Raw genomic sequence first — 17,891 nt, 5'->3', positions numbered from 1 at the left:
CTCCATCTACAGTGAGCAGTTGTGAAGAGGTTCTTGCTCAGGATAACATGGTCACAGACTTGGATGACCCAGAGGGACAAAGAGGAAGCTTGAGGACTCGGGAGGAGGGCTTCCTTTTGATTTAAGTTGGAGACAAACTTACAACACAGTCTGTGGGCCTGCAGCCTTCTCCTGTCATCTGTCATAATTCTTCATGTAGTCTTCAACTTTATTGCCCAGGTCCTCCTTGTCCCACAAATGATGTTTGGTTCTGCAGCTTCAATATTCAGGGAGCATCAGAATTCAGAGGATCGGTAAACAGAGTTTAATCCCCAAACAACATCCTTCCGCGTCCTCAGGGGAGCCCATCCAGTGCCATCAACTGAACGTTCTCTCAGTAAGCTTAGACGTGTAGTTTGGCTTCATGTTCTGCAACCTCTTTAACAGTCTGTCTCTCACAGCATCCCTCTGAGCAGAGCTGGAGGTGATGGCTGGTGTCCGGAACCCTGTGAGGTCCTCATCCTGCTTCAGTATGCTTGCCTGTGCCAGCATTATTGCTCCCTTTACCCTGGGCATCCCAGACAGGCGAGACAAGGCCCTTCACCTTCTGAGATGGGCTTGCTGTTAATGTAGTTTTAGAGAAAGTCATACTACTTAACCAAGTAGCTTAATTCTGTTTATGGCAACAATGGTGCTTTTGAAAACATGTAAGATTCCCCCTACCTTTGGATGTATAATGATTCTTAATTAATTTGGAAATCAGAAAAAGTTACTTTTGACTTTGTGGGCATTAAAAAAGTCAGTTAAAAGAAGGAGTAGTTAGCACTTAAAAATTTCTTATCTACTTTAAAAACAGCCTATGTAATTTTTGTAGATAGTCCTAAATATGTTTCCTCTATTATAATTGAGTTTAAAAAAAAGGAAAAAAAGTCATGTTTAGTTAAACGAGAAGTTCTTTGTTACTGTAGTAAAACACTGAGAATATCTATATCTTCTAAATCTATTAAGCAATTTGAAATCTCTTTTTTTGGGCATGTTTGTTTTCCTTTAAATATAGCATTACTAAACATTGCATAAGGATGTAACTTGTTGAATTGACAATAGTTTTTAAACTTCTTGTTTAAAAATGCCACAAAATTCTGCTTCAGTAATATGCATCGATATGTAAAATTAAAAGATATCCGAGGTTTTTTTTTGGGTGACTAGCTGTAAAATAAATCTGAAAAATTATAAAAATTATGAATAGAGATTTAGGGTTTTAAATCTCTTTTCTTTTAAATCTCTTTTCCTTCTTGCCCTCCTAACCCAGGGTGGTAACTGCTTTTGCAGTTGTTTATCTTGAGCCTCCCTAGGCTTCCTCTATAGCTTGCCAGCCTTGCAACATCTGTGTAACTGACTCCTATTTTAGATCCCTTATATTAAAAAAGATGTAAGGTTTTAAAATATATAATATGTACATTCCAAAGATGAAACCTCTGTTGGTTGAAGGAAAATATGCGTAAATATATTAAATGAGATGAGAGATTTTTGAGAAGATTTTGCTCTGTCTAAACAATTTGTTGTTAATTAAAATGTTTTCATACGGAAATAATCATACATATTTACCGTACTTGACTGCTGTGTGAATGGTGGACAATTCACTAATCATAGGATTGGTTTGACTATTTTAAGGTGTAGTATTAGAACAGGAAGGATAATTTGAATTGTCTCAAAAGAAATCTTGGCTCTATAGTATAAATTATGTTTTTACACTTTTGTAGCACTTGGATTTTTGATGACCTTTTACTGACTGATTTTAAGTGGTTTAATAGGCACACTTTGTACTTTGAAGTGACCTGCCAGAAGCATGTAAAACTCAAACATTCTCCTTTGGTTTCCAATCTTATCTTGTGTTGCCCATAATAAAAACGATCAGTTGTATGACTTTTATGACATCTAATATATAGAAAACAAAATTGTATGTTTAATATCAGTATTTTTTTCTTTTTAGATTATCTGCAATGGTGAAATGAAGTAATTCAAGATGAGCAAGTTAAAAGTGATACCAGAGAAAAGGTATTGTAATTTTAAATACCAGTATGTGTAAATTATAGACATAATACGTTAAGTGATTGTATGAAACTTTTTACTTTAAAATATATTTGTTTAAATGCAGCATCATATATTTATGTTATTTTGTTAATGTTTATTACTGTTTAACTTTTCATTTAAAGCAGGAGTCAGCAAACTTGACACATGGGCCGAATCTGACCTACTGCTTGTTTTCGTATGGCCTGAGTGGTTTTTACATTTCTAAATGGTTGGGAATAAAAATAAAAATGTGATCATATGAAATTCAAGTTTCAGTGTACATAAATAGAATTTTACTAGAACATAACATTTTGTATATTTTATGGCTACTGAATTTTTTTCCTTACGTAAGACTTGATCAAAGCACGTCAGTTTCCATAGAAAATTTATTATATATTTTTTATCTTTAAAGGCTTCTATGGATGCTCTTTTTAGTTTATTTTTTTGCCCCCTTTAGATTTTTTTCTCAACTATGAAGTATCTATTAAACATGTTTATGTACCTAACTCAGTGCTGAATCTGGGAGAGTAGAAAAGAAACATAATGCTTAATGCAGTGCTTTGCAGAAAAAGTGTTGAGCATGTTTCTAAAGATGTAAAATGAGCCCTATTCTCTTTCTACATGAGGCTTATAACCTGATGAGAACACCTGAACAAATGCAGTATAGTGGTTTAACCGGTATATAGTGAAGTGTTAAATTTTGAGATCCATGGAGTTTTATCTTTCTAGCTTTCTTATTCAAGTGTCTGTACTGCAAGAGTTCTGCCTTATTCAGAGCTCTTATCTACTGACTCATCATCACGTCCTCTCTTGTGAAGTGAAAGTCGCTCAGTCATGTCCAATTCTTTGCAACTCTAAGGACTATACAGTCCATGGAATTCTCCAGGCCTTCTTACTCAAGTTGGTAGCTGTTCCCTTCTCCAGGGGATCTTCCCAACCCAGGGCTCAAACCAAGATCTCCTGCATTGCAGGTGGATTCTTTGCCAACTGAGCTGTCAGGGAAGCCCCTGTCTTACCCAGTGTAGGATCCATTGTTCATCATTCCAGTCTTGCAAATACCTGAAATGTTTTTACTTCACTTTTTATTTTTTCATCACACATACCTAACAAAGTCTTTCTCCTGGATAGACCTTTACTGAGTGGCTGAATGATATTGGAGGATGAATTAACGTAGAAGGTATTACTAAAATGATTATTGATAAACAGCCTGAACTGAGCCCAGCAATCTTAACTACTCTGGTTCTAAATTTTGGAATGACTGTTTTATACTTTTCAAACATTTGAAATTGTCAGATATATATGTACATATTCTCAGAAGTTGACCTAATCTTAGAGATAATACAATTTATTGTCCTCATATTTCTTGCACAAAATTTGCTTGTTCCCCTTTATTTGATTGTATCCTTTGCTTACCTTCCTGTTACTTTTTGCTACAAAGGATGTGTCTCTTTTCTTGGTCTTTTAATCATTAGTATTTTTCTCTACTGAATCTTTAATTCCTCAATTCCATATCATTTAAACCAGTCTGGGCTTTCCCATTTTTAGACTGCACTGTTCTGTTACTGGGCTTCCCTGGTAGCTCAAGCACAGGACAGTACAGTTCTGTTAATACACAATTTATCTGATTTCCTCAAAAGCCAAAAAGTTTTAAATAGCCTATAAATGCAATCTGCATCTCATTTCACACTCTCCAATCACTCTTGTTTAGTTCCTGCATTATCCACTACACCAACAGTACGTGTTAAGGTCACCTACGAATTTTTAAACAGCTTTATTGAGATATAATCATCTTATAACAAGCTAAATATAGTTTGATAACTTTGGCTTATGTATAATGGTTAAATCATTATCTCAGTGAAAATAACGAACATATTTATCATGCTCAGTAACTACCTATAAATGGAATGGCTGAAGCATATGGTAGGTCTGTGTTTCTTTTTAGGAAACTTAACAATGATCTGTTTTACAAAGACATTAATACCATCTTATAGTCTCTCCCACAGTGTATGAAAAGTCTAGTTCTTCTGTATTCTTACCAACACTTGTCATGGTCATTCTTTTTAAATTCTTACGATCATTCTTTTAAAATTGTAGCCATTCTAGTAGGGGTATACTGATATCTCATTGTGATTTTAATTTGCATTTCCCTAATGGCTGATGGCACCCTTATGGCAGAAAGTGAAGAGGAACTAAAAAGCCTCTTGATGAAGGTGAAAGAAGAGAGTGAAAAAGTTGGCTTAAAACTCAACATTCAGAAAACGAAGATCATGGCATCTGGTCCCATCACTTCATGGGAAATAGATGGGGAAACAGTGTCAGACTTAATTTTTTTGGGCTCCAAAATCACTGCAGATGGTGATGGCAGCCATGAAATTAAAAGACGCTTACTCCTTGGAAGAAAAGTTATGACCAATCTAGATAGCATATTGAAAAGCAGAGACATTACTTTGCCAACAAAGGTCCGTCTAGTCAAGGCTATGTTTTTCCAGTGGTCATGTATGGATGCAAGGGTTGGACTGTGAGGAAAGCTGAGCGCCGGAGAATTGATGCTTTTGAACTGTGGTGCTGGAGAAGACTCTTGAGAGTCCTTTGGACTGCAAGGAGATACAACCAGTCCATTCTGAAGGAGATCGGCCCTGGGATTTCTTTGGAAGGAATGATGCTAAAGCTGAAACTCCAGTACTTTGGCCACCTCATGCGAAGAGTTGACTCATTGGAAAAGACTCTGATGCTGGGAGGGATTGAGGGCAGGAGGAGAAGGGGACGACAGAGGATGAGATGGCATCACTGACTCGATGGACGTGAGTCTGAGTGAACTCCGGGAGTTGGTGATGGACAGGGAGGCCTGGCGTGCTGCGATTCATGGGGTCGCAAAGAGTCGGACACGACTGAGCAATTGAACTGAACTGAACTGAATGGCTGATGATGTTGAACATCAATTCATGAGTTGTTTGGTGCATTATCTTTTAGCATCTCTTATTTGGTGATGTCTCTTTCCAAATCTTCTATTTTTTGAAATTTTAGTGTTTTAATAATTGAGTTTTAGGTTTTTTTTTTTTTTAATATTATGGACTCAAGTTGTTTATCAGATACTTGAATTGTAAGCATTTTCTTTCAGTTGCACTTCTTTTTTTTCCTTCATATTTTCTCCCATTCTGTGTGCTGTCGTCTCTCTCTCTCAATTTCTCTCTCTTTAATATTTATTTATTTATTGGCTGCGTCAGGTCTTAGTTGCATCATGCAGGATCTTTCCTTGTGTCACATTGTGTCACGTGACTCTCTAGTTGTGACGCAGGGCTCAGTTGCTCCAAGGCATGTGGGTTCTTAATTCCTGGTCCAGGGTTCAATCCTGAGTCTCCTGTATTGCAAGGTGGATTATTAACTGCTGGACCACCAGGGAAGTTCCTAATGTAGTATCTTCTAAGATCAGAAGTTTTAAATTTAGATGATTTTCATTTGTTTATTTGTTCTTTTATGGGTTATGCTTTTAGAGTTATATCTAAGAAATATTTGCAGAACCCATATTATCAATATTTTCTTTTATGTTTCTTCCAGTTTTTTATTGTTTTAGATTTTGCATTTAGGTCTGTGCTCCTATTTGGGTTAATTTTTATACGGTGTGAGGTGTGGATAGAACATTTTTTTTGGCATTTGGATATTTGATTGTTCAGCACCGTTTTTAGAAAGACTATCCTTTCTCCACTGAGTTTCCTTTGTACCTGTATCAAAAGTCAGTTATTTGTGTAAGTGTAGATCTGTTATACTCAGTTTCGTTCTGTTGATCAGGATGTTCAGCTTAGTGACTGTGCCTTACTGCGTTTAATTATTATATAAGAAGTAGTTAGATAAATATTGTTCTCTTCCAGTTAGAAGAATATTGTTTTCTAAACTTACATACTTAACTATTTAACTATTTCTACAAAGGAATGATAGTGAAATTTCCATTTTTCATTGTCCTTTGCTCAACAAAAAAGAAAAATAAACTTTTGTGTTCAGTATTTGGAAACAATAAAAAGTGATTAAAGCAAAAGTAGTAAAAATAAATAAAAATTAAAGAGTTAGAAATGAGGAACAACCATTTCTGAACGATAATGTGCATATTTTGGAAATGATACCATATTGTTTGAAATTAAGTCTTATTTACTAAGACTACTGATTAAGTTTAAAACTTTGGTATATTTTAATGAATTTTTTGCTGTCAGATGTTTATAGCTTATTTACGAAGACATGTTTGTTACCTGTATGCAATTTACATTTTATTATGAGAAGGTAAATAAAATTTATTTGCAATGTGAAGATAGTTTCTTTAGCTCTTGCACTTGCTTGGGAAATTATTTGTTGCAGGATGTATATACCATTGAGATTTTTGTAACATATAAAAAATTTATATTTTTAAGGAAATAGCTGTAAGACTGTGTGTAAACTCAGAGAATCAAAAGCAGTAGGAGACCACTACAGTGAAACAAATATTTGTGATAGTGTCTTTAAAATATACATTGGAAAGTTAACTTGACTTGATATACTCCACATCGGTCATGTTTTCAATTCCCTAATGTTCTAACTATTCAAGTAATTAACGTTATCAGTTATAAATGTAACCTCCCGAGGTTGGTTTTGGTCTCATTTTGATTCACCTCAAAATAGGGCAAGGGAGGGAAGATAAATTCTTATCTGAGTCTTTTTATTTAACAGTTTCTGCTTTGCTGAAAAATTATAGTTTAAATTGTTCATTGAATAGCTGTATAGCTTTTTTGTTTGTTTTTTCTCCTTTACGCTTGGATTTGCCAAACTCTAAAAATCATTTTTTTTTTTTTTTTATTATGTTGAGGTATGTTCCTTCTATTCCTGCTTTCTGGAGAGTTTTTATCATAAATGGGTGTTGGATTTTGTCAAAGGCTTTCTCTGCATCTATTGAGATAATCATATGGTTTTTGTTTTTCAATTTGTTAATGTGGTGTATTACATTGATTGATTTGCAGATATTGAAGAATCCTTGCATCTCTGGGATAAAGCCCACTTGGTCATGGTGTATGATCTTTTTAATGTATTGTTGGATTCTGATTGCTAGAATTTTGTTTAGGATTTTTGCATCTATGTTCATCAGTGATATAAAAATCATTGACTCAGTGGTAAAGAATCACCTGCCAAGAGGAGTGCAGGTTCAATCCCTGGGTCAGGAAGATTCCCTGGAGAAGGAAATGGCAACTCAATCCAGTACTCTTGCCTGGGAAATCCTGTGGACAGAAGAGCCTGGTGGGCTACAGTCCATGGGGTCTGACAGAGTCCTATTAAACCAAAACAAAAAATCATGCAGTAGGTAGAACTGCCCTCTAGTGTTCACCCTACAGTTCTCTCAACATTAGTGTCAACAGTCTTAGATTTTTAGATCTGAGTTGGAGGTGGCTTGGAATATTTTGTTCAGTTTTTATTCTGTCAGTGAGAAAAGTAAAAAATAGGAACATCAGCTTGCTTATTACGTTGTTCTTAATTTCCATTTGTTTGCCTTCCTTCAAAAAATTCATGCATACATCTATAATTTGTAGGAGTATGATTCTTAGAATCACTTAATTGCAAGCTGTTTTATTTTGGTAGCAGTGTAATTTAATTTAAAAATTTAAGAGTTACTGAAAAAAAAAAACTCTCACTTTGGAATGGAACAGAAGATGTGTTATGATCAGTGTGTTTCATATGTTTTTGGATATTTTTAATAGTAAATGTTCTGCCTACTGAAAAATGCTAACAGATAACCTTAAAGAGAAATATTATTGGAGAAAACAAACAAAAAAACCCCTAATTAATTAATTTCAGAATTCCGATTTCCATAATGCAAATTTCCCTTACATCTAAGTTACAGAATTGTTTTTAAAGATGTATTTCCTCTCTAGTGTTCAGACTCTGGTGTCTTAATACCATTTCTTACCAAAAAAACCCGGGGCTTTTTGGAGAAAGGGTTGATTCTAGATCAGAGCACAAAATGTACAGGAGAAGTTTAGAACAAGAGTTCTCAAACTTTGGCTAAGAATCCCCTTGTGGTCTTAAATTAATGGAGACTCCAAAAAGCTTTTGTTGATGTAGGTTACTTGATGTATTGATATTTACCATCAGATCAGATCAGATCAGATCAGTCGCTCAGTCGTGTCTGACTCTTTGCGACCCCATGAATCGCAGCATGACAGGCCACCCTGTCCATCACCAACTCCTGGAGTTCACCGAGACTCACGTCCATCAAGTCAGTGATGCCATCCAGCCATCTCATCCTCTGTCATCCCCTTCTCCTCTTGCCCCCAATCCCTCCTAGCATCAGAGTCTTTTCCAATGAGTCAACTCTTCACATTAGGTGGCCACAGTACTGGAGTTTCAGCTTTAGCATCATTCCTTCCAAAGAAATCCCAGGGCTGATCTCCTTCAGAATGGATTGGTTGGATCTCCTTGCAGTCCAAGGGACTCTCAAGAGTCTTCTCCAACACCACAGTTCAAAAGCATCAATTCTTCAGTGCTCAGCTTTCTTCACAGTCCAACTCTCACATCTATACATGACCACAGGAAAAACCATAGCCTTGACTAGACGAACCTTTGTTGGCAGAGTAATGTCTCTGCTTTTGAATATGCTATCTAGGTTGGTCATAACTTTCCTTCCAAGGAGTAAGCGTCTTTTAATTTCATGGCTGCAGTCACCATCTGTAGTGATTTTGGAGCCCCCAAAAATAAAGTCTGACACTGTTTCCACTGTTTCCCCATCTATTTCCCATGAAGTGATGGGACCGGATTCCATGATCTTCGTTTTCTGAAAGTTGAGCTTTAAGCCAACTTTTTCATTCTCCTCTTTCACTTGCATCAAGAGGCTTTTGAGTTCCTCTTCACTTTCTGCCATAAGGGTGGTGTCATCTGCATATCTGAGGTTATTGATATTTCTCCTGGCAATCTTGATTCCAGCTTGTGTTTCTTCCAGTCCAGCATAACATCGATATTGCCATTTATATTATGATATATCAATATAATTATATGTAATATAGTAATACTACCATATGATAAATTAAAATTGAGAAATTATTTCATTAAAAAATAGTAATCTATTTTTTAGATTATAATAATAGAACATTATTATTATTGTATGTAATAATATTTTTACTAAAATAAGTTGTCAAAATAGAAGGTGGCATTTACAATCCTTTTTTTTTCCAATTTTTTTAATTTTAATTTTTTGGTCATGCTACACAGCATGTGGAATCTTAGTTTCCCTACTAGGGATTGAATCCATGTCCCAGGCTTGGAATCCTGGTGTCTTTAACTACTGGACTGCCAGGGAAATCCAGAAAGTGGAATGTTTTATTAAATGTTTGCTCATTTCTTTAATGTCTGTCTTAACAGAAGACAGCTGGATTCTCTTGTCTGCTTCTGAGTTCAGTGTGTCATATATTAGTATACATATTATATATGTTGTTGTGCTCAGTCATGTCCGACTCTGTGACCCCATGGACTGCAGCATGCCAGGCTTCCCTGTCCTTCACTGTCTTCCGGAGTTTGCTCAAACAAATGTACATTGAGTCAGTGGTCAATGGACATCCTCTGCTGCCCTCTTCTCCTTTTGCCGTTGTCTTTCCCAGCATCAGGGTCTTTTTCAGTGAGTTGGCTCTTCATATCAGGTGGCCAGAGTGTTGGAGCTTTAGCTTCAGCATCAGTCTTTCCAATGACTGTTCAGGGTTGATTTCCTTTAGGATTAATTGCTTTGATCTCCTTGCAGTCCAAGGGACTCTCAAGAGCCTTCTCCAGCAGCATAATTTGAAGGCATCAATTCTTTAGTGCACAGCCTTCTTAATGGTCCAGCTTTCATGTCAGTACATGAGAAGCTTTGACTATATGGACCTTTGTTGGCAAAGTGATGTCTTTGCTATTTAATACACTATCTAGTTTTGTCAAAGCTTTCCTTCCACGGAGCAGGCATCTTTTAATTTCATGGCTGCAGTCACCATCTGCAGTGATTTTGGAACCCAGTAAAATCTGTCACCACTTCTACTTTTTCCCCTTCTATTTGCCATGAAGTAATGGAACTGGATGCCATGATCTTAGTTTTTTGAATGTTGAGTTTCAAGCCAGCTTTTTCACTCTCCTCTTTTACTCTCATCAGGATACTCTTCAGTTCCTCTTCACTTTCTGCCATTAGAATGCTATCATCTGCACATCTGAGGTTGTTGATATTTCTCCCAGTAGTCTTCATTCAAACTTGTAATTCATCTAGCCTGGCATTTTGCATGATGTACTCTGCGTGTAAATTATGCAGATATCTGAATATTGACACACTTTATTACACAGTTTCTAAAAATTATATTTATTAATATCACCACTGATTTTTTCATGAAATTTTTTAAGTAGGGGAAGCTGTCAAGGTCATGATAGTAGATCTTGGTTTTCCAAATAATGATTATATATGGAGAGAAGTGGATGGATTTGAGATGTTTAGAGATAGAGCTGATAATGAGTTGAGTGTGGGAAAGGGAATCTGGATTTTTGTCTTGAGCAACTGATGGTTTATGTGAGTTTGGGAAAGTTACAATCAAAGAGGAGTAGGTTGAGGCTGGAATTAAATGTAGGAGCTGGGCAGTGTATTGATTTTGCAGCTGTGGGGTTGCATGAGATTGCTTGGGGCAGTAGAGTAGGGAGAGTGAGGAGAAGAGGGCTGAGTATAGAACTCTGGGGGGTCTTCAACATCTAGAGATTTGTGGGAGGAGTAGCCATGAGAGGAGATCTAGAAGAAGTGGCCATAGGATGAAACTCAGGTGTGTGTGGAGCCATTAAAGCCCAAAGAGGAAAGTGTAGACAGAGGAGCTGACTTGGACAGCGGTGAGTATGAAAAGAAAAGCTGTGACTGCAGGAGGTTTTGGGGAGACCTCACAGTGTTAGAAACTAAACTTTGAAAAAGTGAGCAGTATGTGGGAGGGCAAGTACAGACATCTTCAAGGAATAGCTGAGAAGTGGGGTGCTAATTACTGGGAGCTCCTAGATCGTGTTGTGTGCCAATGGGTATGATGCGATTGCACGGGAGAGCTAAATGATGAATCAGAGGAGGATCAACTGGAAGGAGCAAATACACTAGAAATGCAAGAAGGGCCGGGGTTAGGCATACAAGTGGAGGAATTGTTCTTTGTGTCTCAACATACCAGCAAAAGAAAGCCTTTTAAAAGCAAGTCAGAGCACATCACTCTTCTCAAAAACTTCCCATCTCATTTACTTGAAAAAAGTCAACATCTGTACAGTGGCCTGCAAGGCTCTGAATGATGGTGCTGTCTTCTGCATCACCCCCAACTCTAAGTCTGCTGCTGTTCTTAATTGAACACAGCAGGCATGGTCCTGCCTTGGTGATTTGATGATTGTTACAGCTCTTTCAGTGGGTATCTGCACTGCTCATTATCTTACTCCTTTCAGGCCTTTCCCTGAATGGTGCCCTCTCGAGGTTTTTCCTGACTATGCTCTCCAAAATTGCAGCCATCTGCCTCCTTGCCCCTTTTATCCCCACAACCTGCTTTTCTCCATAGTGCTTCCAACCACCTTAATACTATTTATATAGTTATTTATGTATTTTCTTTGTCTCATTAGAATGTTCACTCTGAGGGGCAGTAATTTTTGTTTGTTTTGTTCTCTGTTGACAGTATCTAGAATGGTACTGTCAAATGGTACAAATGTATAATGAATGAGAATAAGGAAGAAAGAATGTGGGAAGAGAATCAGAGAGGTTTAAGGTGCTGGTTGTATGAAGATAAGCGTTCTCTTCTTTGACTTTATAATAGTTGTGAAGCAGGGTGCTAACTGAAAAATGGAGTTGGGTAGAAGGGATGGTTAGAGTCTGAGGAGAGCATAGAATGTGTAAAAAGCCTGCTTGGTGGAGGTGGGGAACTGGAAAGGTGAACTTTCAGGATGTGATGGAAGATTGCTGGCAGGATTGAATGCACCTTTGTGGTTTTTTGAAATAGAATGTTTCTCACTTAAATCAACTGGATGTTTGCAATATTAAGCTCTAAAACAGATTAAGGATATGTGACGTGTAAATGCTTAATGTTTTTAGAAGGGTAGAATTTTGATTTGTTTTTAACAACTGATCTTCATAGTATTGAATTTACAATTGATGTAGAATGTGCCCTAATTTAAAGTAATATTCTTTTTAGCCTCACCAATAACTCTAGAATTGTGGGACTCCTGGCTCAGCTGGAGAAGATCAATACTGAATCTACAGAATCAGATACTGCCAGATATGTTACATCAAAAATTCTTCATCTGGCTCAGAGTCAAGGTAAGCTTTCATCTCTTGTTTTTGAAATGCTTTCTTAATTGCTTAAAAGTAGATGCTAAAAATGAGAAATATATGATTTTATGTAAAATTCGAACTTTCTATATAGATTCAAGGAATTGAAAACTGAATAACTATGGACGGAATTGTTTTTCAAAGCATTATTTCTAAAAATGATTATGATTTCACTCATATATGATTGCCCTCCTTTCCCCATTTTTCAGGCAGCACCTAATTCCAGTAGTGCTTGTAGAATGTTGACAAAAAGATGTCAGGTATTATATTAGTTATTAGTATTGTCCCTGCTTTGAAATGCAAGCACTGTCTTTCAGTGATTGGGTGACCTTAGGGAAGTTTTGAACCTGTGAGACTTAGTTGCACTGACTCTGAAATAGAGATAAGAAATATCATGTAATTAGCATGAAATTTATATGAGAAGTATATAAAAATGATGTTAAAAGTGTTCAATAAATGATATCTGTAATTAAGCATAATTTATCCAATTTATAAAGCTAGTACTACTGTTGTTGTTGTTAAGTTGTGTCTGACTCTTTGCAACCCCATGGACTGTAGTCCGCCAGTCTCCTCTCTCCATGGGATTTCCCAGGCAAGAATATTGGAGTGGGTTGCTCTTTCCTTCTCCAGGGATTGAACCTACATCTCCTGCTTGGCAGGTGGATTTTCCACCACTGAACCATAGGGTATCAAACCTTGACAGAGTATAAGAGAAGAAAAGTATTAACTTTTCACTAAGGAACATTAATTTGAAAAATCCCAAATAAAACATTAGTAAATCAAGTCTAATTATAATATGAGTAAATATATCAGTAAAACATTATTTGTACAGGTCCAATAAAAACCCATGTAATTGTCTCAATAGGAGCTAAAAAAAATTTAAGATTTTTAAGATTTTCTTAAATTTTTTTAAATTTAAGAAATTTAGGATTCCAAAATCTGTGCTTGATTTAAAAAGGAAAAAGACACCTTGATTTTTCTTTTTCTAAATAAGGGTAAATCAACAGCTGCCTTAATATTTGACAGTGACACATTGAAAGCATTCTGTTAAAATTAAGATCCAGACAATTCACAGTTATTTTAGTTTACTGGGTTTTTATTATTGCATTATTCTAGAGGTATAGGTAATTGAAGTAAGATGTTCAGCAAGCATTTACTATGTTCAGGAAGCTGGTATTTATTAACCTATCTTCATGGTTATAGGCCCTTATTTTATTTTGGTAACTTATTCCTATGTAGCCCATTTAAGGAATATTTGACAGCATCCCCAAACCTAGGAGAGATCTTTGCATTTGTTTCTAGCAAAATCTTTTAATTCAGAAAGTTGCTATACTGGATTCTAGCCTTTGTAAATATTGTGCTTATCAACTAAGGTAAATGTGTAAGGATAGTCACTGTATTAGTGCAAAGATAGATATACCCAGTATATTCACTGTCTTCTCATATCAAATAACTCCTTAAAACAAAACAAAGCACTTCAGCAAAAACCAAGAGAAGACAATTTTTTTAAACCTATAGATACTATGTTTAACTGCTCTCATGACTGTAGATTCTTCCCATCACATTCTAGAAGCCCCTACTCCAACACCATCACTAAAAATTCACCTAGTCATACGACTACCATACACTGTCCGTTTCCTCACCCTGCCACCCACCAGTGGGGGAGCCAGCCCTTGAATACTGCCCCCTGAGGTTATGTAATCCAATGACTCTGTTTATAGTTGACATAGTATAAATTAGTAGTGAAAGATTGTCCTGTCATCTATCCATTTTAGAGAGAATGATTAGGAATTTATGGCTCAAACAAGAAGAAATACAAATAGCCGATAAACATATATTAGAAGTCAGGAATTACTAATGAAAACAATGAAGTTATTTCTCATTAGTTACTTTGGCAGAAATTAGAGAATGACAATATCCAGTACTGTTGAAGGCATGGAAAATAGGGTATTCTCATACACTGTCGGTGGTGTAATGATTATTATAAGCTTTGGAGAAAAGAATCTGGCAATGTTATTAAGATTTAAAGTGCACTTGCTGTTTTATTTAACACTTCACTCTCAGAAACCTGAGTGAAATAAAAGTCATATTATAAAAAGACAATTTGGAGATGTTTCAGTGCGTATATAAAATCAGAGTTCAAGAAATCACCTGAAATATCCAACAATGAGAAAATGGTTGAATTAATTTTGATATAGCCAAACTGTGGGACTGTATAACTACATTATACAACTATTAAAAGTAATTAATTATTTATGATATATGATATGGCTCATGTGTGTAAGTACAGAGAGTCCTCGGAGATGCTGCATGTTTGATTTCGTGCTACTGCAATAAAGCAAACATTGCAGTAGGGTGAGTCAAGTGGAGTTTTTGTTTCCTAGTGCATATAAAAGTTGTGCTTACACTGTGCTTTAGTCTGTGAAGTGTGCAATAACATATGTGTAAAAAATGTACATACTTTAATTAGAAATACTTTATTGCTGAAAAATGTAAGCCCTCAGTGAGTCATAACCTTTTTGCTCTTAGAGTGTCTTGCCTCTGTATTTATAATAGGCTGCTGATTGATCAAGGTAGTAGTTGTTGAAGGCTGGTATGGTTGTAGCAGTTTCTTAAAATAAGACAGTGAAATCAGCTACACACACTCTTTCACATTTTTTCACTGTTGCATGCAGTGCTGTTTGATAGCATTTTACCCACAGCAGAACTTCTTTTAAAATTGGATTTTATCTCAATCTGCTGCTTTATCAACTAAGTTTTCCTAGTATTCTAAATCCTTTGTTGCCACTTCAGTCTTCACCAGGAATAGATTCCATCTCAAGAAACCACTTTCTTTGCTTATCTCTAAGAACAGCTCCTCATCTGTTAACATTTTATCATGAGAATGCAGCAGTTCTGCAGATCGTGTCTTCAGGATCCACTTTTAATTCTAGTTCTCTTGCTATTTCTACCACATCTGCAGTTACTTCCTCCTCTGAAGTCTTGAACTCCTCAAAGTCATCCATGAAGGTTGAAATCAACTTCTTCCAAACTTCTGTGTATGCTGATGTTTTGACCTCTTCTAATGAATCACAGATGTTCTTAATGGCATCTAGAATGGTGAACTCTTTCTAGAAGGTTTTTAATTAACTTGGCCTAGATCCATCAGAGGAATCACTACCTATGACAGCTACAGCCTTATGAAATGTATTTCTTAAATAGGAAGACTTGAAAGGCAAAATTATTCCTTGATCCATGGATTGTAGAGTGGATGTTGTGTTAGCAGGCATGAAAACAACACTAATCTTGTATATCTTCATCAGACCTCTGGAGTGAGAAGGTGCATTGTCAATGAGCAGTCCCATTTTGAAAAAAATCTTTTTTTTTTTTGAGTAGTAAGTCTCAACAGTGGGCTTTAAAATAGTAAACCTTGCTGGAGACCATGTACTCTCATTCAGGCATCATTGTTCCATTGATAGAGTACAGGCAGAGTAGATTGAGCTTAATTCTTAAGGGCCCTAGGGTTTTGGGAATTGTAAATGAACATTGGTTTCATCTTCAAGTCACAAGATGGCATTAGTTTCTAATAAGAGAAGCTTTAAAGTCAGGCATTGACTTTTCCTCCCTAGGTATGAAAAGCCCTGGATAGCTTCTTCCTCCTCTATAAGTATATTTTGTTTATGTTGAAAGTCAGTTGTTTCATGTAGCCAACTCACTGCAGCTGCTACATCAGCACTTGCTGCTTTACTTTGAACTTTTATGTTACAGAGGCAACTTCTTTCGTTAAGCCTCATGAATTAAGCCTCTGCTAGCTTTAAACATTTCTTCTGCAGGAAAAAGTGTTACATGCAAATGGAAATCAAAAGAAAGCTGGGGTAGCAATATTTGTATCAGACAAAATAAAATAAATCAGACAAATAAACAAAAAAAATAAATCAGACAAAGTAGACTTTAAAGACAGAAAAGGACTTAACATGATGATCAAGGGGTCAATTCAATTGTAAATAAATATGCACCTAATGTAGGAGCACCTATATACGTGTAGCAAATATTAAAGGTATAAAGGGAGAATAGGCACAAAGGGAGAACTGGACAGTAATACAATAGAAGTAGGGGGCTTTAACACCCCACCCCACTTACATCAATGGACGTATCATCCAGACAGAAAGTTAGCAAGGAAACACTGGCCTTAAATGACACATTAAACCAAATAAGCTATATATATATAAATAAAACATTCCCTCTGAAAGCAGCAAAGTACACATTCTTTTCAAGTGCATATGAAACATTCTCCAGGATAGATAGCATGCTAGGCCACAAAATAAGCCTGGGGAAATTTAAGAAAATTGAAGTCATATCAAGTGCTTTTCTAACCACAAAACCATGAGCCTGGAAAGCAACTATAAGGAAAAAAACTGCAAAGCGCAAATTTGTGGAAGCTAAACAAGTGTTACTAAACAAGAAATGGATCATTGAAGAAATCAAAGAAAATCATAAAATACCTGGAAACAAGTAAAATGAAAATAATAATCTGAAATCCATAGGATGCAGTAAAAGCAGTTCTCACAGGCAAGTTTATGGTGATACAAGCTGACCTCAGGAAGCAAAAATCTCAAATAAACAACCTAGCCTTACACCTAAGGGAAGTAGGGGGGAAAAAAGAACAAAAAACCCCCAGAGTTAGTAGAAATAAAGAAATCATAAAGATCAGAGCAGAAATAAATGATATAGAGACCAAAAAAAATAGAAAAGTCAGTGAAACTAAGAGCTGGTTTTTTGAAAAGATAAAATTGATAAGCCTATAGCCAGATACATAAAAAAAGAGCATTTTATCATGCTCAAAATGATAAAATCAGAAATGAAAAAGACATTATAGCTGATACCACAGAAATACAAATGATCACAAGAGACTACTGTGAACAACTATATAGCAATAAAATGGACAATCTAGGAAATATAGGCACATTTTTAGAAATGTACAATGTCACCAACCATCAGGGAAATGCAAATAAAAACCCCGATGGGATATCACCTCACACCTGTCAGAATGGCTGTCAATAAAAGGAACACAAATAACAAATGTTGGTGAGGAAGTGGTACAAAAAACCCTTGTACACTGTTGGTAGGAATGTAAATTGGTACAACCACTGTGAAAAACAGTGTGGAGGTTTCTCAAAAAACTAACAATAGGACTACCATTTGATCCAGAAATTCCACTCCTGAATATATTCCAAAAAACCCCCAAATACTAATTTTTGAAGATATATGTTTACACCCCAGTATTCATATCAGCATTATTTACAGTTGCCAATATATGGAAGTAACTTAACTATCAACAGATGAATGGATGAGAAGATATGATACACACACACACACACACACACACACACACACACGTTGAAAATAAAATACTACTCAGCCATAAAAAGAACAATATTTGCCATTTGCACAACACGGGTGGACTTGGTGGCAGTATTCTAAGAGAAAGAAGTCCGGCAGAGAAAGACAAGTACTGTATGATATCACTTAAATGTGGAACCTGAAAAGTGTAACAAATGGGAATATAACA

At 36.1% G+C, this 17,891-nt stretch overlaps 1 protein-coding gene and 1 pseudogene across 3 annotated transcripts in view; one reads left to right on the top strand and one right to left on the bottom strand.

Annotated features, from left to right (window-relative positions):
* The window catches only part of AGTPBP1 (ATP/GTP binding carboxypeptidase 1), a 199,112-nt gene that overhangs the window by 28,977 nt on the left and 152,244 nt on the right, over window positions 1–17,891 (top strand). For 2 of the 3 annotated variants that reach the window (XM_010808145.4, XM_002689815.7), the window contains exons 2-3: window positions 1,970–2,034; window positions 12,207–12,331. In XM_010808145.4, the coding sequence (XP_010806447.2) occupies window positions 2,003–2,034; window positions 12,207–12,331 (157 nt within the window). In that variant the 5' untranslated portion in view covers window positions 1,970–2,002. Of the gene's footprint in view, window positions 1–1,969; window positions 2,035–12,206; window positions 12,332–17,891 lie in introns of those variants that run through there. The other variant, XM_059889503.1, reaches the window with a different exon arrangement.
* LOC112447827 (NEDD8-conjugating enzyme UBE2F-like) lies at window positions 68–551 on the bottom strand (annotated as a pseudogene).

This window comes from Bos taurus, chromosome 8, assembly GCF_002263795.3.
Source record: "Bos taurus isolate L1 Dominette 01449 registration number 42190680 breed Hereford chromosome 8, ARS-UCD2.0, whole genome shotgun sequence".
In the NCBI taxonomy this organism is placed as follows: domain Eukaryota; kingdom Metazoa; phylum Chordata; class Mammalia; order Artiodactyla; family Bovidae; genus Bos; species Bos taurus.
The sequence above is the reverse complement of the archived record's forward strand: the minus strand, read 5'-3'. Positions and strand labels throughout refer to the sequence as shown.